The sequence below is a fragment of the Neurospora crassa genome, linkage group VII (assembly GCF_000182925.2).
Source record: "Neurospora crassa OR74A linkage group VII, whole genome shotgun sequence".
NCBI classification, from domain to species: Eukaryota; Fungi; Ascomycota; class Sordariomycetes; order Sordariales; family Sordariaceae; genus Neurospora; species Neurospora crassa.
The window spans coordinates 799,040-820,767 of NC_026507.1; the positions used below are offsets into that span (position 1 = coordinate 799,040).

At 45.0% G+C, this 21,728-nt stretch overlaps 3 protein-coding genes across 6 annotated transcripts; 1 reads left to right on the top strand and 2 right to left on the bottom strand.

The window, feature by feature from the left end:
• The first annotated feature begins 53 nt into the window (after nt 1-53).
• Nucleotides 54-8,059, top strand: NCU06930. 3 transcript variants are annotated; one of them, XM_011396964.1, is made up of 7 exons: nt 54-1,905; nt 1,968-3,851; nt 3,908-5,669; nt 5,746-5,858; nt 5,916-6,110; nt 6,186-6,775; nt 6,864-8,059. In XM_011396964.1, exons 1-7 carry the CDS (start codon nt 921-923, stop codon nt 6,867-6,869), a joined length of 5,535 nt encoding a protein of 1,844 aa, XP_011395266.1. In that variant the 5' UTR covers nt 54-920; the 3' UTR covers nt 6,870-8,059. The 3 variants fall into 3 exon arrangements, with proteins under 3 accessions (XP_011395266.1, XP_011395264.1, XP_011395265.1); XM_011396962.1 differs by having other exon boundaries at nt 5,916-6,011; nt 6,305-6,775; XM_011396963.1 differs by having other exon boundaries at nt 6,186-8,059.
• Nucleotides 8,060-8,165: 106 nt separating this feature from the next.
• Nucleotides 8,166-11,691, bottom strand: NCU06931. 2 transcript variants are annotated; one of them, XM_011396966.1, is made up of 2 exons: nt 11,048-11,624; nt 8,196-10,982 (listed from the first exon to the last, which is right to left on the bottom strand). In XM_011396966.1, exon 2 carries the CDS (start codon nt 10,878-10,880, stop codon nt 8,478-8,480), a length of 2,403 nt encoding a protein of 800 aa, XP_011395268.1. In that variant the 5' UTR covers nt 10,881-10,982; nt 11,048-11,624; the 3' UTR covers nt 8,196-8,477. The 2 variants fall into 2 exon arrangements, with proteins under 2 accessions (XP_011395267.1, XP_011395268.1); XM_011396965.1 differs by having other exon boundaries at nt 8,166-11,691.
• Nucleotides 11,692-19,234: 7,543 nt separating this feature from the next.
• On the bottom strand, nt 19,235-21,705 carry NCU06932 (F-box domain-containing protein). Its single transcript, XM_952906.2, has 3 exons — nt 21,369-21,705; nt 19,815-21,299; nt 19,235-19,727 (listed from the first exon to the last, which is right to left on the bottom strand). Exons 1-3 carry the CDS (start codon nt 21,640-21,642, stop codon nt 19,603-19,605), a joined length of 1,884 nt encoding a protein of 627 aa, XP_957999.2. The 5' UTR covers nt 21,643-21,705; the 3' UTR covers nt 19,235-19,602.
• Between the last annotated feature and the right edge of the window lie 23 nt (nt 21,706-21,728).

Below are 21,728 nucleotides of genomic sequence, written 5' to 3' on the forward strand. Positions count from 1 at the left end.
CAGCTTCATCCGTGCATCGACATCCATCTCCACTCTCCAACATCAACACCACACACAAAGCTGGAGAGAATCCAATTGTCAGCCCACAACACTCGCGACTTATTTGATTCCTTGACTTCCTGTTCCTTTTTCTTTCAATCTCTTACTTCAGCTGCCATGAAGCCATGGGGTCCAGTCAGCAATTGGCCGGGGCCTGAAAGAGAGACAGACAAGTTGTCCCCTTCGGTCACAGTCCACTGACTGATGTGAGGACGACGACGTTCCCGTCGCAACGAGAACTCGACACAATGATGGCTTTGTTCTCTCCCCTTGCCGACGGATTGGTCAAGTGTCGATTGCCCATTCCGGAGCAAACAAAACACGCTGGGTTGTCAATGCTTGGTTCGAGCTGCCAGCCTGTTTCTTTGTCTCCCAGCTTCACAATGTTCGCATGCAGCAACTCCAGCTCTCCCTCGAAGGTTCCCGTCCTTGACTTTGGACAAAGAAGATTACCTCTAGCTAAAGCATGACCCACAGAAACCACCAGCAGTACAGCTTACCCTTCAATGGGCCACCCACTTCCACTAACGCAAACGCAAACGCAAACACCTTTACTTGTATTCGAAGGGGGCCAAAGGAAGCAAGCGGAAGAATAATGCCCTCGTTTGTCTCTTTGTCCGATGTGATGCCTTGAAATGGTTGTTTACCCCCTACAATCACCATTCCCTCTCAATGTCCTTCTCTTCCTTTTTCTCTCTTCTTTTCTTCCTCCATTCGTCGATTAAGCTGTACGCCGTTCATAAACAAACCTCATCGTTGATCAACAGCAACAGCAACAAGTAAACAAATCATCAAAAGTTGTTAGTGCGGACTGACCAGGCTCATCTACAACATCTGTAGAAGACCTAGTCCGAACCCAAACGAGTGCGGGAACGACCATCATGCCTTGGGGACTTCCCTTCTTTCGGAACCGCACGGAGGACCAGAACCAGAACAACAAGAAAAAAGGCAGCAGCAAGAGCCCGAAGAACGCCAACAAACCCACCAACCGCGTCACCAAGCCCAGAGCTCACTCGACAGGCAACCTGGAAAAGTCTACCAAGTCCACCATCCAAAAAGCCATCGACTCCGCAGACAGCTCCAAGTCCGTTCCCATCACAAACCCGTACGGCTCCCGCCTCTTCGGCACCGATCCCTCCAACCTCGCCTCTTTCAATTTCCAACGCCCTACCCCAGCCATTCCCCTCTCCCCTACAGAAGTCGCCATTAAGAAACGTGACCAACGCCTAGCCGCTCTCGCCCAGCGCAAAGCACAAGAAGAACACGACAACAAGCTCCGCCTCGCCTCCCTTCGGCGAGTCGACCCTACCGTGACTCCTCACTCTGACGCCTTTCAAACCATTCTGTATTCCCTTCGCACCCACCTGGACTCGCCCACCTCTACCTTGAACGAGCTGCTCAAGTCGCGGTTCAGTCCCGAGGATCGGGACCTGTTGCTGCCGGCTGATTGGGAGCAGAATCCCGTCTTGGCTGAGTTGCAGGGGAAAAACAGCGAGAGGTATAAGAGGTTGGTCAAGGGGGAGGTGAAGGGTTGGCAGAAGAAGGGGGATAACAACAACGAAGGGTGGGCAAAGGAGGCCGATTTAGCGTTCAAATTGACTTGTTTGTACTTTGGATTGCCGGTCGCACCGATGGGGTGGGAACAGAGCGAGACGAGGAGGTGGTGGGAGAAGAAGCAGCAGCAGCAGCAGCAGCAGCAGCAGATGAGTGGTGCTGGTGGTAGTGAGAGCGAAAGGGGATACGGTGGGCCGGGGTATGACGAGGAAGAGGATGATATGGGGAATATTGTCAGGAGGCCGAGAGAGGATCCGATCAAGTTCTTGAATTGTTATGGGAAGAGGGTTTTTGAGAAAGATGCTGTTCGAGGTGAGTCGTCTCTACCTACCTACCGGTTTGAATGTGCTGCTAACGGCTGATAAAAAAAACAGAACCGGATCCAGTCCTGGAGACGTATAACGCTTTGCCTCGGTTCCCGCCGACACTTAAGGAACTCGACCCTGAGGGCGACTACATAAACGCTGATGCGTTGCGTGTAGATATGCCGGATAGGTTCGACTTTAGCATCGGCCTGCGTGGCGGTGGTGATTTTGATGATGAGGATGAAGAGGACGAAGTCGACGAGGATGAAGAGCACTCAATGGGTATTGATGAGCCCGTGGATCTTGTCCCATCCCCAGAAAACGCCCTCGTCTCTCTTCGCGGCGGAGGTCCTCTCAAGGACATCGGTGGCGTCTTTAAAGATATCGACCACGGCAAATATCGCCTCTCCACCGAGGCTTTCTTTGCTTTTGCGCAGACTGATCACCACAAGGAGGGCCTCAAAAGCCGTCTTGAAGGCGAGAGAGGCGTGTTCGAGAATCTGTGGATTCCACTCTACGGTTACCAGGGCATTGTCTGGTTCCGTATCGACATGCTCAACACCTTTGTTGACGCCGTCGATCGTCTTTTGGGCTTTGGCGTCCGAGCTGGTGCCTCGTACAAGCTCTATGTATTCGACAGGAACAAGGAGTACAAGACCCGAGCCCAAAAGGAGGCCTTCTTGCGAAACGACAGGAACTCTCTCGAAGTCGCCTGCAAAGGACCTGGCGACTACAGCAACGACTATATTGCCTGGAACTGGGTCGTCGGACACCTTGGCTCGCTGGGCGTCGACACCAGCGGATCGCCCCTGGCGCACCAAAAGGTGCTCTTCGTCGCTGGTCCCGGTGATCCCGTGCCCTATCAATGGGAGCCAGCCAACATGCACAACGTCGCCAAGCTGGTTCTTGAGTGGGACGGCATGCCGGACATGAACCGTCCGGACGTCGCCTACCTCCGCATGCCCATCGTCGGAGATCCGTCAGCGGCGGATGTGCACACCAACCAGTTTGCCCCCTGGATGACACAAGCTTGTCGTGTTTTGTGCGCCGGCCGCATCCCCAACCGTCCCGGCCATCCTTTTGTTCCCGATGTGTACATTGGCGTCAAAACCACGTCCGACCCTCGCAACGGCGGCAAAGACAATGCCTACGGCACCTATGGCGGGTTGACCTTCAACTTCAACCAATGGACCTCCATCCTGCAAGCCCACAGGGACTCGCGTAACCAACCGATCGTGCTGCGGGCGTGGACTTTCGAGTCGCCCAGCGGCAACATCGACCGTTGGCACCTGTTCGTGCCCGGTGTCTCGTATGTGTACAGCGACGACTGCGCAATCTTGCACTCCGAGTTCAAGGACTCCAAGCGCGTCTACGCCAAGATTAGCAACATGCTTGAGTCCGGTCTCGGCTTAGAACAGGTGCGGGACCTCAAGCACATCGAGGTACACCTCCCCGGCGAGTCGTTCCTCGCCGATGCGCGGGAACAGTCAGAGGTCCTCATCTCCGTCGACTCAACCGGCAAACTGGACAAGCAGGGCGTCCAGCGCGTTGCTGAACTGCTTGAGCAGTGGTATAACTGGCTGAAAGAGAAGCCGGGCGTGCCGCCAGCCAAGAACGGCGTGGACATGTTCCCGCAGTTTATCACGCTGCAGCCGGTGTATTTGGACCATGCCCTGGTCTGCGATGAGGATACTGAGCAGTCGTTGGACTGGAATCCAAGGGAGACGAGTCTCGCGGAGTTCCGCAGGCTGATTGCGGAGTTGTGGATTCCCGGAAGGTACTCGGTTGATTACTATGCTCAGAGCTCGAGGGTGAGACTGACGCAGAATGAGCTCGACGGCGCGCCGATGTTGGTGGTGCTGCCTTCTACCACGGAGTTGGAGTGGTATAAGATTCGGGATATGATTGTTTGGCCGGAGCTGGTTGTGCAGGTCTATGATGATCAGTTTGATGGTAAGCATTCTCCAAACCCTTCTTTTTGAAAGTAGTTTACTAACATGACTTCCAAGTGTTTGGCGACATTTTCGCCCAACCGTTTGGTTACCGCGATATCTACAAGACGGACGCCAATCTTCTCTACAGCAGTCTCAATAACAAGGATGATCTTCCCAACGGGAACGTTCTTCGCTTTGGTCGTGACTACCAGCTCTGGGCTGAACAAGTGCCCTGGAGTCATGGCGAACTGAGGACTATCCAGCCATCAGACCATCAGCCTCGGCCTGTCCCTGGTACTACCGCTTCTCAGCAGTCACGGACTTCACAGACAGCGGTGAATCAACACAACCCAAACCCGATGGGTTTCGCCTCCAACCTGCCGCCTCCACGTCCCACCCATACGGGCGTCTTCAGTGCTTCCAGCAAATTGGATGTCAATGCCATGAACCCGAGCGAAAAGGGCCGCTTCCTTCGGGAGTTCAGCTATGCCAACCCGCTCACCGTGGACTTTGTGAAGGGCATTCCTGTCCACATCCCTCCCATCGACCAGCTCCTTGACTGCAAGTTCGATAACACCCCCCGTCTAGCCAACGGAGTCCTCACGCCCTCGGAGGTTCGCCTTCTTCAGCAAAAGTACTTTGAGCTGCGCACCATCATGCTTGAACGCGAGGAAAAGTGTCACTTCCCGGGCTGTGACGCCGCCTTCCCCTTCGGCAGCGGCCTCATGACGCGACACATCAAAGCCGCCCACACCGCCGAGAAGTGCAACTTCTGCCACGACCCTCTCTACCAGCACTGGACCGTCGCCCAGCGTTTCCAGCACTTCGCCTCCAAGCACGCCGACATCCTCGGCGCCCTTCAAACCAGCCGCCCCGTCAACGCCGCCTCCTACGACGACCACCCCAACCCCTTCCAGTTTAAGCGCGAGCTGTCCTGGTTTTTCTGCTGCCGCTGCGGCCGTGACCACTCGGTCTTGTCTGCAAAACTCGACCGCTTCCACCACGACCTCGTCTGCTACCCCGGCGCCGCCCACCACGAGATCCACCCGTGGAAGTCCTGCACCGTCTGCGGCCAGCGCATCAACACCGACGACCCGTCCTCCGCCAAAGCGCACAAGCACCCCGACGTCGCTCGTGGGCCGGGCATCAAACCCGATTTCTGCGCGCAGTGCGGTCTCGAGCTGCGCAGGCTCGAAATCGCCGACCGCGAGAAACACGCGCATTTCTGCAGAGGCCACTGCGGCGGCAAAGGCCACAACAGCAGTTCCTTCAACGTCCGCTTCTGTCCCTGGTGCGGGCTGGAGATGGAAATGACTACTTCTGCTGACGGTACCAAGGTCGTCGACAGCGTAGCGGCGCAGCGACACATTGATTCATGCGTCAGGAAGCCGCAAGACGACAAGACGACGTTTGGCCCGATTCACCCTGTATCCAGCCGTGCTTACTACTACGGGATTCCCAACGGGGCGAAGACGGCCCGCGTGGATGTGCCACAGGGCGTGATCCCGCTTAAGCAGTGGCAGGGGAGGTCGGCGGCGACCGGGGGGAGGCAGCCGTTGAGGGCGAGGAAGGGGGAGAGGGTTGGACCCGCTGGGGCAACGGATTTGACGATGGGAACTGTTGTACCTGCTGGCCTGTTTGCAAATGTCACACAAGGCGGACCGGGACCGGCTACTACCGCTGCCACGAAGACTGCTGCGAAGAAGGCGAGGTTTGCGGATGTGGTGGAGGAGGTGAAGGCTGAGGAGGAGGAGGAGGAGGAAGATGAGGATGAGGAGATGAGTGATTTGTCGATTCCGTCGGAGGATGAGCCGACTGGGAAGAAGGCTGGCAAACGGTGAGTTTGTGTTTCTTTTGTATATTACTTTTTGATGTGTGAAAATTGTGTTTGAGCTAACGATCTTCTTTGACAGACCGGCGCGTGCAGGAGGCAAACGAAAGCGAACCCCTTTCACTTCAGACGACCCTACCTATAAACCTACTTGGAGCTGGGATCCGTCCGATCATTCTTCTGAGTTCATGTCTGGTAAGAGTCTTCTATACTATCGGTCTCAGCGGGTAATGTCTAACAGCAAGTGTCTAGATGATGAAAGCGTACCGCGCCCATCGGCGGCCAAGAAAACCAAGACGGTGGCAGAGCCGGAAGTCAAAGTGCCAAAGGTCTCGTTCAGGCCTACAGGCAAGGGAGGCAAGAAGAAGCTGGCGCCGTTCCAGTCGGAGGACCCTAGTTACAAACCTCCGAAGGACCATTCGGATGAGTCTGATGTCTCGGATGTTGGTATGTCTTCCCCAATTTTCTCATTGTTCCGTCTTGCGTATTTTTGGGTCAGAATCACCAACTAACAAACCACAGCCGCCGACCCACTTGATATCTCACTCTGGCCCCAGCCTCATGAGGTCGTCAAATTTCTCGGTGATGATGTCGTTGACGAGTCAGAAGAAGAAGAAGAAGAAGAAGAAGAGGAAGAAGAGGAAAGGGAGCCTACGCCACCACCAACAACCGAGAACTCCACAGCCAAACCGCCCAGGCCTGCCAAAACACTCGCCCTGACAGCGGCAGCCCAAAAGGCTGCAGCCAAGGCAGCCGCGGCAGCACAGGGCTCCTTTTTTGAGAAAGTCATTCTCCGGGCCCCGCCCAAGATTCTACCGACCATCCATGGCATCAGGGAACCGAACTCGGACGCCACCACGTCGAGCTCTGAGGATGAGGAAGCTTCTGACGAAGAGCCCAAGAAGGGCAGGAAGAAGGCAGCTCCTAAGAAGGCTGCCGCGCGTGGTGGCGTAACCACCAGAGGCAAAGCCAAGCAAGTCGCCGCCGTGGATGATGCCGACGAGTCAGAAGAAGAAGAGGAAGAGGGTGGTGAAGAAGGAGAAGAAGAAGCGGGAGAAGCGGGAGAAGCGGGAGAAGCGGGAGAAGCGGGAGAAGAAGAAGCACAAAACCCCGTGAGCGCCACCGCCCCAGAAGACCAAGACCAAGAAGCAGACGGACAAGAAGAAGGACCTCCGGCTAACTCATCACCTGCCCTAAAAGCAATGAAAGTCAAGGTCCTCCGCGCGCCTGACTCCCCCACTTCTATCGGCACCCGGAGCAGAGGTCTAAACGCCAAAATGATGCAACTTCGCTCCGGCTCTGGCTCCGGCGGCGGCGACGAGTCCAACCTCAATACCAACACCAATACCAACTCCACCCCATCCAAGCTTCGCTCTCGCCGCCGTGGCCGCCGTACTCGCCCCAAAGTCTCTCTCTCTCCCAACCCCCGCCTCTTCGGCAAAGGCACGTCTCCTGACCCTCTCCAACCCTCTCAATCCCCTCACTTCCAACCCTCTGAACCCCCTCTCCAACCCTCCTCCCCTCAACCCCAATCCTCCCCTCCCCCTCCTCAACCCCAACCTTACTCCCGATACAGCCATCGCTCCCGCCCCGACCCCCACCCCAAGAAACGCATCAAAAGAACCCCACCGTCCCCCAAAAAACCACAAATGGACGTAGAAGAATTACTCAACCGCGTCATAGAAGGCCAACTCAAAGTAGCCAGACTCGCAAGACAGGGCAGACAAATGGAGGACTACAGGCTAGCACGACATGAGCAGCGAATTTCACAACCAAACTTGGACGACGGTGACGAAATGCCGGATATGGATGCAGAATTAGATGAGCTGGAGTACATTAAGCGGGTCAAGCGGAGAAGACAACAAGAGGAAGAGGAGGAAGAAGAAGAAAAACAAGAACAAGAAGAACAAGAAGAAAGGGAGAGGAAGAAGAAGAAGATGAAGAAGAGGGTGGCGAATGAGCGGCACGGGGCAATGGTGAGGAGGTTGAAGATTCATGGGTCGTTGGATGCGGTGGAGAGTTTGAGTCAGGAGGAGAGTGTGGGGGTGGAGGAGAGTGTGAGGAGTGAGAGTGAGAGTGTGAGCGAGGAGGAGGAGAGACAGAAGAAAAGGAAACGGCTGGGACCGCCGGGAAGAGTGACGGATGAGACTTTGGCGGCGTTGGCGAGGGAGTATCCTGGTGCTATAGTTTAGTAGGGCTTGGGAGAGTAAATGTGAGCGAGTGAGGATGTAGGTAAATGGATCTGGTCTTTGGTTTGGAGACGGATGGATGGATGGCGTTTGTCGGTTCAATTATCGTTCTTACGGCTTGGTTTACCAGCTATTCATCTCTCATCTCTTTGTGTTGGTACGTTAGTTTATGCCCTCGTTTTAGACATCAGTTTATGTTATTGCTTTCCTTACTGAGCCTTCCATATCCTGAAAAGTGTCCAGTCGTGACTTGTGAAGTTTGGGTCATCAATAGGTTTCTTCTGTTCCCATTCGAATCAATGGATGTGTTTACCTAGGCAAGTAGAAATCCCCACCCGATATCCATACCAACCAGAACTTAAACATTACTCGCTAAAAGATGCGATTCTATAATCAATACCATAATGTTTACCTGAACTCCGAAACCCTGTCTCGCCACCAGTTCAGGTATACCCAAAAGCAGCCAAGCCTCGCTCGACCCATGCTTGCCCGCTCCAAGTCCCAGGGTCCTTCATGCTTTCATCCTTTCAAAAATATAACCGTCATGTTCTCCATGAGCATTGAAACTCCTCTTTACAATACCCATCCATCCCATTTGCAATTAATCATCACATACTTGCCTCACCTACCGCTCACCCTTCCCATTTCCCTTCCCCTGCTCTTCCTTTCTCTCCCTTGCCTCCTCAACATCCTTCTCAAACCCACACCCAACCACCTTCCCCGTCACCCACTTGACCCCCTTCCCTCCTCCTCCTCCTCCTCCTCCTTCTCCATCAGGACAAGCAACAACACACTCGGGACATATCCTCACGCGATGCCATGCCGTAGCCAAATTACCCCGCACGTTATATATCCCCGCATGAGACTCGGGTTGGGTATTGTAGGCTTCATCGATAGCTTTAACTATCAAGGTTGTGCAGTTTTGATTTTTATCATCCTTAATACTACTACCCTCCTCGCTGGCGTTCGTCGTGGTGGTATTGGGATTGGGAACGACAGAAGAAGAAGAAGCCGGAGGTAATAAATGGCTGGAATACTTCCACCGCTTCCACGTCCATGTCTTGTTGCCGTAGCAAGGAGTCGTCGCAGGGTTGTTATTACAATCGTCAATCAGCTCCGCCTGATCCCATGTCCGTCCGTTGTCGAGGGAGACGTCCACGCGGGCGATGGCGCGGCCGCCGCCTGAGTAGGCGTAGCCTTGCATGGTGATGGGGATTTTGGGCTTGGTTTCAACGGGGGATGGGCCCGATGGGGTAGCAGTGGTGGTAGTCGCGGTGGCAGTCTTGGAGCACCCAACCTTCAGCCCATCTACACCTGCCAAATCGACGGTCGTCTCTTTTTGCTTATTATCATGGCTCTGGTACTTGCCCTTCAAACAATCACTTCCTACCCAAACCCCCGTAATTGCTGACGTGACTGGCATCTCCTGTATACTCTTCGCCCGCTCCCAATCCGGGTTCGCGCCCTCATTCGGACCAAAGCTTTTGTAATCTCTTCGTTGCCATTGGCTCGGACTCTCCTCATCCGACACCACAATTTTGTTTAGCCATTTGACCGAGCGAGCAGCCACATGACCGGGTACGATGGCCCTTAGAGGAAATCCATGGTCGCGAGGCAGAGCGCGCCCGTTCATGCCGAAGGCGAGGAGGACATCACCGGTAGGATCGAGGGCTTTGGACAAGGGGATAGAGGCGCCGTAAGCTTCAAGGGCGGAGAACTGGACATGGAGGTCCTTTTGGGAGGGGATGTCGTCGCCGCCGTCAGAGTTGGAGGATGGGGAGGAAGAAGGCTGGACAGGAACGGCCGTAGCAGTAGATGGGTCGGCGACCTTCAACCCAGCATCCTTCAACACATCCCTCAGCAAGACGCCTTCCCATTCCGCATTACTGATAGCGCCCACGCCCCACTGTAACCCGTTCGTTTTGCCCGCGTGGCGCGTCATGTCATTCCGTCTGTTGCCCGAGCACTGCAGCGTGGCCGTGACCTTGTGTCTCCGAAACCTCTCCTTCAACTCCTTGAGGGTGTAGCCCCGTGTCTCTCCGTCCGGCAACTCCACGCTGAGAACATGCTTCTCTTCTGGGGCATCATCCACCACAGGCACCCACATGTGATGCCGCACATAGAACACGTTTTCATCCGTCTTGAAGTCTGCTCCCACCAAGTCGGACGGAGTCTCGGCGTTCCGCGGCTTCGCCGTATGCGTCACCAACCGCTCATCCCTCTCGGGATCATTTTCGAACGGGTCCTCTATTTTGTCCATCTTTGGCCTTTTCGTTACCGGGTCTAGGTCATCCATGTGGATATACCCGATACAGTATTGCTCTAGAATGTCGCGGACGTAGGGCGAAGTCTTGTGAATCGTGAAGATGTCCCAGTATGGCTCGATCGGACCACCGGCCGCCCGCAGAATCACGTCCCCGCCTGGGTGCGCGCCGACCCAGGATGTGATGTCGTAGACTTTGTCGGCGTAGGTGACCCAGGGGGTGTTGGAGGCGGAGGAGTGCTGGGATCGAATTTCGGAGAGGCGAAATCGGGGGAGGGAGAGAGGTTCACGGAGGTCGTCGGTGGTTTCTTTGGGTTGTTGGGAACTCTCTTCCTCTGGAGAGGGCGGCGGTGGTGGTTCTTTATCTGGATCCTCGTCTCGACCGGTCTGGTTAATATTGAGCTTAGCTTTGGTCTTGCTCTTGTTGTCATGTTCGCGATCACGGTTGTAGAGATAGGAAGCCAGGACAGCAACGCCAGTGCCTACGGCCAGACTAGTGGGCGCGGCGCGCGCTTGTCGGGGAGGGGTTCGAGTTTGTCGATCCTTTGGACCTCGAGGAGCATCATGTTTCGGCGGTTTTGGGGAGTTCGGCGTAGTAGAAGCAAAAAAGGCACGGTCGTGAAGAAAGCGGGTGTGTATCGTAAAGGAGCGACATGAGTTCGAGACGGTTGTTGTTGGTGGTGTAGGTACTAGTGGTGTAGGTCGGCGAGATGCAAGTCGGAGCAGGTCGCCTGCGAGGCGGGCGGCAGGCCGTGCAGAAGCCATTGCGTGTGAGGTCCTGCAAGCTGTACAGCTGTCTGTCTGTGCTGGGTATGTATGTCGATGTCGTCGTCTATTATATCATCGGTCGTCGTCCGAGTGCCGTATCTTTCGTTCCGTCAGCTATTCACCGAGAACCGGATGTAAGCGCCAGCAACGATGAGGATACACACATTGACTGGTTCAGTTGTTGGCAAGGAAAGGAATGGAGGTAGGAAGGAAAAAGAAGGAGACAGAATTCGCCAACAAAAAAAAGAAAGGCAGGAGTTGAAAAAAGTAAGGAGTCCCACAGGTTAGGTGGAGGTAGAACAACCAGAGCAAGTTCGAAGGGCAAGACTTGTTGTACTTGTACCTATAAGTGGAAAGATCACCACTTCTCGTCCAGACTTGTAGACTTTCCCAGAATCCTTCCTGTTACCTTTGCTCGTTATCATTGCCTACCTAGGTACCTGCGCGTCCACACACCGCCGTCGTCGGTATAACGCACGATAACAAACAAACAAACAAACAGATCAACAAGTGATCACGAGTTCCCCGATAATCCAATCCAATCCAGTCCAGCCACTTTCGACAAGACACGCAGCTCGTACATGCTTCCGACCTGCGTGCTGCGTACTACAACCAGCCCAGTCAGTCAGTCAAGTGACAGTCGGTCAAGATGGTACCTACCTACCTACCTACCCTAGCTAGCTACCTATCGTACCTGTACCTGAATCGCGTTGGGTAATGGGAATGGGAAGCATGGCTGACTGACTGGCTGAATGGCTGTGGCCAACAAGGTGCTTGTTTGGAACAAAAGTAGAAGAAGGAGTGTCTGCTTGACCCGTCAATTGCCGTCAACGTAGAGGATGGATCGCTTGACGTCAGGGGGTCCATTGGGCGGGTCCTGTAGCGTTGCATCCGCCGACTTCGTTCAGCGCTGGTCTTGGCGCTATGACCGCTGGGACTCGCTGGGAAGGAAAGCAGGGGTACGAACGGTAAGGTAGGGGCCCGCTGATGAGATAGGGGTCAAGGGTCGGGGCGGGTTATCTCAGCGCTCAGACCCACCTTGAGCTCCCGGGCGTGCACGGACCTGTAACGAATACCACAATCTCAGTATTTTATTGATAAATTGAATTTTTTTTCCAAACCGGGCAATATTTTGGCCCTCCGCTCAAGGAGGTCTAAATACACAACTCAATTAGAATTGCGTAGAGGTTGACTAACCCCCTAGAATATTAACCTCAACACCATAACTTCACAACAATACGTCGCATTACGAGGGTTTCTGGTTAATTCAGATTACAAAAATTATAGCTTTCCAACGGTATCAATTTCATTATCATCACTATAGAGGAAGACTCCCAATACGAGGATACGCAATCTATTTATAGTTTCCTAGCCTATATACAATATTATTATAATTGCTCCCAAGTACAACTATATTACTAACGTACCTCTTTAGCAGCTAGACTATTAGGAATTGAAGAATTATCTACTTTCTCTTTTACTCTATTCAATATTTAAATCCTAAATTATATACAAATAGAGTAAAACGTCGATAATAGAGTAGATTATAATAATACGCCTATAGAGGATGATAATTATAATATTATTAAAAAGATATTCGACTTTTAGGTTCGCCTCCGATTAAGGTATAGTAAGTATGTAATAAGAGCAATAATAAAGAAATAAGTTATTAAGTTAAAATTGTTTAATATTAAAGTATTTATAGTAGAGTAGTTTAAAGTTAGGCGTAGAAGTATAGATTTTACTAACTTTTTCGACGAAGATAACAATATAAAGGAAGTTTTTAATAATAGTGGTTTTATTATTTAGTATACTACTAATATACCTAATAATCTAAATTACCCTACTTTTATACTACGTAAAGAGATATAGGCCTTGTTTATTAAGCTATCCTTCGGATAGTTTAAGGTTGAAAATATTTATTAAGGTGATAAACTAACTATTATTTCTTAATTAAATAGTTTATTTTAATTAGAGAATACTTTGAAAGAGATTTGGCTAACCTTTAGAATTACTACTCCTAATATAGTTACTATAATTTTATAGTTTATAGTTAACCAGTTTAAAACGATAAATATTATTAAAATAGTTGATATCGATGAGGAATATTATAGCTGTATTGTTCTTATTATAATTATATTAATATCTAGCTATATTAAGAAGAAGAGTACTTTTCTTCGTCGTATTTTTAATCTTTATTTTCTTTTAATTAGAATATTTAGGAGGGTTATTTAAACATTATCCGGGATAGGTATTATATTATTATATATAATATTTAATAAATTACTTAACGTAATAGTATAATAAATAAAGTACAACCTTAAACGAGTAATATATAATTTTAATAGCGTTATTATATATAATAATTTTAATTATAAAGATATTGTTCGGGAATTAGTAAGAAGAAAGTAAAATTAAATAGTTAATTTAATTATAGTTAATTTAGTTTTATGCCCTAAATTATATAGCCCCCTTTAATAATTATTATTTAATAGAATTAAGAAATTTATATAGAAGATAGTAGTAAATTATATATTCCTAAGGTATAAAAGTACTAATATTACTACCCATTGGCTTATAGATTTCGCCCTCAAGTTTTTATTTCTTTATACTACTAATAATATTACTATTAAGAAAAAATTATTGGTATTTCCTATTATTAAATAAGTAAAGTATTTAGAATTATTAAATTTCTAAATTAGTGCAATTTACAAAGACGAAGGAAAATTTAAAGGTATTTATTGTATTTACGAAGAGCTATAGAATAATCGCTTTGTATTTAATAAATTTAAGTTAATTTATTGTTTAATCCTTGTCTATAGCGATTAAAAGATAACGTTTTTTATTAAATATATTTAGTATTACAAAATCGAAGTTAGCAAATAGTAGGAGTAGAAGAAATAGATATTTCCTATATTTACTTTATTCTACATTAAGATTAATTTTATTAAAATACTATTCCAATACTTTTGGGACGGGGGAAAGGATATAGCCTTTTCTACTACAATAATTTCTTTAAATATTTTCTTTTTCTAGCGTTTAAAGAATATTAAAAAGGAAAAAATTAAGTACTACTAAGTAATGCCCCTTGTTATGTATGGGTTTTAAGCTAGAGTCCTTGTATTTCTTATTTTTAAGTTTATTAAGTATAGAAATTTCAATAATTTAATTATTAATAGTATAAAATTAATAATAGGAATATTAATTGAGGAGGAAGGAGCGATTAATAATAATAATAATAACGATAATAATAATAGCGATAATAGGCAATAGACTACTTCTATATAATAAATATTTGATTATATTTAGGATATAGTCTTTTCTATATAGGGTTAGATTAGGGAATATTCCGATATTAATATTTATATTAATGAGAATATTAATACCGATATTAATATCGATGTCGGTGGGGATGGATCTATACTACTAATAGGACCCACTTTAGTTTTAAAAATTAATATTAAATTTTGAAGCTATTATAGATTAATGTAAATAGTGTTAATTCTTCTATCGATTTACGAAGCAATCCGAGTAGGCGATTATAGTTTTCTTCGGGATATTATTCCTATTCTCCCTATAATTTTTTATAGGGGAAAATTATAGAATTATAGCCTAGAAATATTCTACTTTGCATAGCTTCTCTATAAAGATATTTTAGACGATGCCCTTCGGAATACTATTTTTAAAGGTAGTTTAGTTCGTTCTATTACTGCTAGTAGTAAGTATAAACCTATTAATTTAATGTTAGAATATTGGAATAGAGTATATATTATTAATATTAAGAATAATAAGAATTCTACTTATAATATTAAGGCTACCTTTATACATTTAGCTTTCAATTCTAATATTCTTACTATTATTCGTAAAGGAGTTGAAAGATTATAGGGACGTACTGCAAAAAGTACCTATATTATTAGTAATCTATTTATTAATATTATTTCTTATATACTTAAATTGTATAAGGATAGTATAATAAAGAGGAAGATAATGCCTAATTTTGAAGCTTTTGATATACCGGATATTTATCTTCTTAGGTAATAAAATTTAATAGAGAAGTTAATTAATTAGAATAAAGTTATCCTATTTCTAGTTAATATAATTAATTAGAAGTATATACTAGAATTAATTGAATATACTATTTAAAATAGTATTATTAATTATAGTAAAGAGGGTGGACGGTTGTTCGAAGAGGGTATAGAAGATTTATAGGATTTTACTCTTAATAATAATATTAAAGATATTTATATTGAAGATAAGTAGTAAGTTAGACTTTAGAATTTGTATATAATATTAGTAAAAGATTGAATAAAAAGTAAGAAATTAGTAAAAAGAAAGGAGTTCAATTCAATTTATTCTATACACCTTAATTGAATACCTTATAGTATACCCTTTTGTAGAGTAATTATTAATGGCACCGAGAGATAGTACGTCTTACGGCGGTTTTACGTCTCCTATTCCTTAGATTGGCTATATACGTAATTAATATTAAAATTTAAAGATAAGAAGGATTTGAGAGAGGTTAGTAATATAATAATTAAGTATTTAAAAAAGAAATAAGGTATAAGTAGGGAATTAAATATATAAGTTTTCTAAACTTATACTAGTAGTAGTTGCGGGCGTCCCTTTAACTATTATACTACGGGCATCCCTATAGTACTTCCAGTAGGATTAGTAATAGTATAATAATTAGAAATAGATTATATTAATTAATTAAAACGTTTTAAGAGTATTTACGAAGTATAGGAGGATTATTAGACGTAATAATAATTATCTTTCGTTGAAAGGGTTAAATTTAGTAATGTTTTAGCTAGTATTGTACCCTTAAATCTGAAATTAAGCTACTAAGTATCTTCCCATTTTAGCATTTTAGTATACGGTTTAAATTTTTAATATATAATTTAGAATTAATAATAATAAATATTAATATATAGATATTTATATTATATTTATCTTTTATAAATTAGTAATCCTTAAATTAGGGTCCTAAATTACCTTTTCTTTCCCTTTCCTTTTATTGCTAGTAATCTTTGAATTAACCGGGCTGCTATTGGGAATGTAATTATTTGTATGTTATACTTATATAATATAGCTATTTGAGTAGTAAATTATACTAAAATATTAGTAAAGGGGGTATACGGTCTTTCTAGGCTTGGTTAATTACAATAAGGAATTGTTAATAATAATTTAATAAGTTTATTAAATTAGCGATTTATATTTTCCTAGCCTTTTTATAGTATTAATAGATTTATTATTTTAGTTAGCCCTACTTTATATACAATCCCTATATCGATTTGAGCTTTAATTTTATTATTTCTTTAATATTCTTAATATTCTTCCTTACGCTTTAAAGGAATATATAGAGGAGTTTCAATTTGAATTTAAGGGATAATTATAGTAAAGGTAGTAATAATAGTACAATTTAATATATTAGTTAAGAAAGAACTAGTAAAATTAGAACGAATAGGTAATATAATTATAGTTAGAGAATTAGTAAGACTAAGACGAGTAGGCAATATAGTTAAAGAATTATAAGGGTTATTAATAATTATAGAAATACGTAACTGAGGTTAGATTTATTATAGCAATAGCCGAGGGTGATCTTTTTCCTAATCTTTATAAATTTTAGCTACTAAAGATAGATAGAATTCGATAAGAGTTTCAATATACTCTTCTTTATACTCCTATCCTCTTATAGTTGGGAGCTTCTCTTCTAATTTATTAATATTATTAAAAGGAAGTACTTTATTTCGATAAGTATTTAAATTATCGGTAAAAAGACGTCCTACTATATATTATAGCCGGATTAATATTAGTATTTCTAATATAATTTCGAATATTCAATTCGCTTTAGGGATAAATTCTTATATTTTTTCTTTATACTAATTATTAATATACGATACTACCTTATTTATTAATAACCTAATTATTAGTTTATTAAATACTTTATTCTAATTATATTTTAGTATTACTAGAATTCTCCCGAATAATAGCGTATAATTGCTCCCATTATAATACTTACTAGTAGGGATAGGCCTTTTGTACTCGAAATCTTTATTATATAGTTTTTAAAGATAATTAAGAATAGCCTTCCGAAAATAAAGTGCGTTGAGAAATTCTATAAAAAGTGGGTCCTATTTTTAATATTTAGTGCGAACCTTATCGTTAGGTTTCGACTATTTAATTTTATAAGAGAATTCGTACAATAAATAAAAATCGTTAATATTTAGCAATAATTTATTATTAGACTCTACCTCTTTTTCTTCTTTATTATTATCGTTATCGGCGATATTTTCTTTATTTATTAATATAATAACATTTATTAGCCTGCTAGATACTCTTGGAGTATATAGTTAATAGAAATGTTATTATTATTATTATTATTATTATTGTTTTTATATTCGCCTTCTAGGTTACTTCTCATTTGAGCTAAAGTAATTAAATACCTAGTATAGGATAAAGAAGTATATTTTTCCTTGCAAATTATTATTCTACTTCTTTTGTATCGCTCTTCTAAAACGCTATTAAAGGTTAGTAATATTAAGAGTAGGAGGTATATTAAATTAAATTACTCGAATAATATTAGGAAGATTTATACTTATATTTAGAAAGACGGTAGCTAAATATATACAATAATCGGTTAATTTAGTAGCAAAATCCTATTATATAATATCTTTATCCGTTGGATAAATTAAAGAGTCGTATAATTTAATAATTTTGCAGCCTATTTCCTTACTAAAACTATAGTTTTTATATAGATAGTTAATAAGAGTATTCTTTACTATAGTTAAGTTATTGTAGTTATCGATATAAATAATAGTTTTTGGAATATTCTATTTAATTAACAGTATAAACCCTTTAATAAGAAAAATAAAACAATAGAAATTTCTAAGGCAATTCCGAAGAAGAGGCTGAATAATAATAGAGATTTTTAGTCTATCTACAGAAGTTTTAATAATTTTAAGGTTTTTAGTATTAAAACCGGCCTTTTTAATAATAAAGTCTTAATAGATTCTAATTAACGTAACCGTATAGCCAAACTACGGAATATTCTTAGGTAATAATAGCTGTAAAGTATATAGATATTGAAATTTCTATCGAAATTCGTACTATTTTAATACGTAATATAGTTTATTAATAGTAAAAAGACCAATCCATTTATAGAATTTTGGGGATTGTAATATAGCTTTAAATTTTATATTTATTATAAGTTTTGGGTTTAATAGGATATAGGTATAATTACCGTATTAAATTTAGTTCTAAATATCCTGGTTCTATATACGAATTAGTAGGATTCTAATATAAAAGGGGGGCAAAAAGCTTACTCTTAGGGTTACATCTTTATTTACCTATATTAACTTTAAATCTAGCACTTTAGTAGTAATATTATTGTATTAATTTTCTCTAAGCTTAGTAAATAATACGATTTATATTGTGATTTTATTATATAAAGCTAAAAATACATATAGAACAATGCTTTTTCCGTAGCCTATTACTATAATTAAAATTATATCCTTTTATTCGTATATTAGTTGTATTACTATTTAAATTTAGCCTTTTCGAAGCTCTCTATTATTACCAATAATATTTTTTATAACCCTTAGTACGCATTAGGGATTAATAGGGGCGTTAATATCGGAATTTATAGCGTTAAATATAGTACTAATAGAATAAAAATTCGAAGAAAAAAAATAATACGTCGTAAAGATAAGCGAATTGCACTCGGAGGATAAGATAGTTATAATAATTATACTTACAAAATTTTAAAAAATTAAAATAAAATATAGTATTATAGTAAATAACTAGTCGGCCAACTAATATATATCAACACCTAATTTTTTTACATTTATACAAAAATTTAACACTTTTATTAGACGCATTAAAAAACTAATTATACTATTGGATTCGTTTCGTCGAATAGATTCTCCCTATACCTATTAAAGTTCCAGAATTTCCTTTTTTATTTTGTTGTTATGGAGTCTTGCTGGGAAGTTAGTGATTTTGTCCCAGCTTCTACGACTCCTATCTAATTAGGAATTCAGACCTCTTTTTTGGGCGTTTTCAATTAATACCGTTAAATATACTAAAAGAATAGATATACGGACTACAAATCTAAAAGATTGGAAAGATTCAATTTGAATTTCCGGGCGCGCAGCGCCCTTTCCATTGTGCGCGCAGCGCACGGGCCGCAAGCCCCCTTCCCGGCCGCAGGCCGCCCATGCCCAAAAAAGAGGTCTGATTCTGAGATAAGGGGCGGGCGCGGTTATCGGTGACCCGTGTTAACGAACGTCTTCGGAAGTCGGCGGCATCATATAAGTAAACATCACAGCGGGAACAAGACAACAATACCGTAGCAGCTTTTTGCTGTTGTCATATTGAACTTGCAATTCCGTGGTCCATATGACCCATATACACTGCTATCCGGATGCTATCAAGCTGACCAAGTAAAATACCCCCCAACGCCGTCCAAATGTGTACTCAGTTCATCCTTTAAGATCGCCAGTCCTGTAGCTTTGCCCTGGAACCCAGTCGATAACCATAATCAAGTCTCAATATAGTATGTGAACGTTCCGCAACTTCACAACATAAACCATGGCCCATCAAACAACCTGCCGTCGCCTCGTAGAGTCATTAACGTGCTGTGACACCGAGACAAAACAGGCTTCGAGATGCAAAACAAAATCATCGCTAGCAGCAAGGTACGTAATTACGCAAAACATACTTACTCGGGAACGATGAACTTGTCAATATCGACCCTCTCAAAAACGCTCGTCATATCCCATCGGTGCCAGTGGAGGGCCAACGTATTGTGGGAGGCCAAAAAGAGGTCGCAGTCTATCCAGTCGTCTGTTTGGTCGTTAGCATTCCCTTCAGTTCCCCCTGCTCTTCCAGCAAATAGATGTGATACTAAGGACTCAGAAAAAAAGCACTTACCATCCCGAAAGTTATGTTCGGCCACATGGCCCTTGGCCTTGACTACCCTCGCCCCTCGAAACTCCTCTTCATCTGCAACCTTGACGAACCCTCCCTCCCCTATATCCTTTGCGACAAAGGTATACTCCCCCCTGGGCACATTCGGGTCGCCAGTAAGCTTGATCCCCGCCAACCCACCCTTATAAACCTTGGACTCTAGCTTCCTCTTTTGAAACTCCTCATCCGTCTCATTCTCCCGCCTTTCAATCTCTGCATCTTGTATGCTCGGATCATCGTCAGGCTGATGCATCAAAATGAACTCGCACCCATGCGGCCCATAATGTCCCACAAAGATCCCCCTGTATGGCTTCTCAGGCGTGGGTGTGTACAATTTCTCGTCCAGCGTCGAGTACGTCACCAGCTCTTCGCCAATATGCGCCCGCATCACCCTTCCAAACTCTACCCACCTCCTCAAGTGGAACGCATGGTCGCTGACCTCCGCCCGTGTGGCAGGCGGGCTCTGCAGAATCTTGGATGTGGCCTCGGCGTTATACCCCCCGTGCACACCCACTGGCCCCACGTTGGCCACTCTATGGGGAGCCTCGATCGTGGGCGGCGGCCAGTACTTGTCGCGTAGAATGGTCATCATGCCGTGGTGGGGCACCGCGTTGCGCAGGCCGTCGCCGCCTCCAATGCCCGGAATGGCGCTTCGCATGAGGTAGTCCCGCGGCGAGAGGGAGCGGCTGAGGTCGGAATGGAGCAGGTCGCGGACGTCGTGAGCGTCCATGAGATCTTCGGCGTCGTGGATGACATTGTGCAGACGCTGGGCTTTGGCGAGGAAGAAGTTGGTGTGGAAGGAACGGCTGCGGGAGCCGGCCGACAGGGAGGAGCCGCCTTGGGCGCGTACTTCGACTTTGAAGTGTGGTTTGGGTCTGTTAGGGTCGTCTTTGTAGCGTTCGGAATCGAGTTCTTGCCAGGATCGGACCGTGGCGTTGTCGCTTTCGGGCGATTGATTTTCGGGATCGAGATGAAAGACGGGATGATCCAGGTGTAGACCCACGCGGAAGTCGTGCTTGCGAATCGGGTGGTCGTTAACGAGAAGATCGTCGTCCCAGAGGTGGCTGGGCACCGAGGCGACGAGTTGGTAGCCTTCGATGCAGCCGCGGCGCTGGTCGAAGCGGGCGATGATCAGACGGCCGTAGAGGCTGTCGTCGGCAAACCATATCTTGTATTTGGGCAGGAACCAGCGCGGGTCGTGGGCTTTGTAGAGCTGGCGGAACGACGTGTAGGGGTAGCAGGAAGTTACTCGGTAGCCGGGCACGTTTTCCTGGACGAGGCCTTGCCAGCGGAACTCGGACGTGGCGATGGTGCGCAGATGACGGCAGGTGGCCGAGACAGCGACCAGGTCGATGGCAGAGAGGTGGTCAAAGATGCCTTCGAGGAGTTCGGGAGGAAGACGAACGAGGGAGCTTGTTTGTTCGGGGAAGGTACTACTATTGACTTCATCTGCGACGTCCCTCTCGTCAGTATCGACTCTAGCCAGTATAGAGAGGAGGGGAGAAAAGGGATGCCGACCTTGTTGCGACGCCATGTATTCTGCCATGCGCTCCGAATTGGCTTCTGTAGTAGCCGAGCAGAAGGAATGGCTTTCGGGGGTGTATGCGTCCAGGTCCAGCGGTTCTGCGTGTAACCTAGGCGTCTGGCGGTGATGGGGGTCGTCGTTGGCGGCGGCGGTAGAGGTAGCAGCAGGGGCGGCATTGAGGTTGTTGTCCGTCCCCTGCTGCGAAGGTGACGGCAGGATGTGATGCCATGGCGAAGGCCACGACTGGTTTGGCAGATTGCCCTCCATGTAGCTGAACAGAGGCCGGATACCTAACAAAGACACGTCCAGAGATCTTGTGGTGTAGAAAATGGAAATGAATTTTTGTCGGCCTT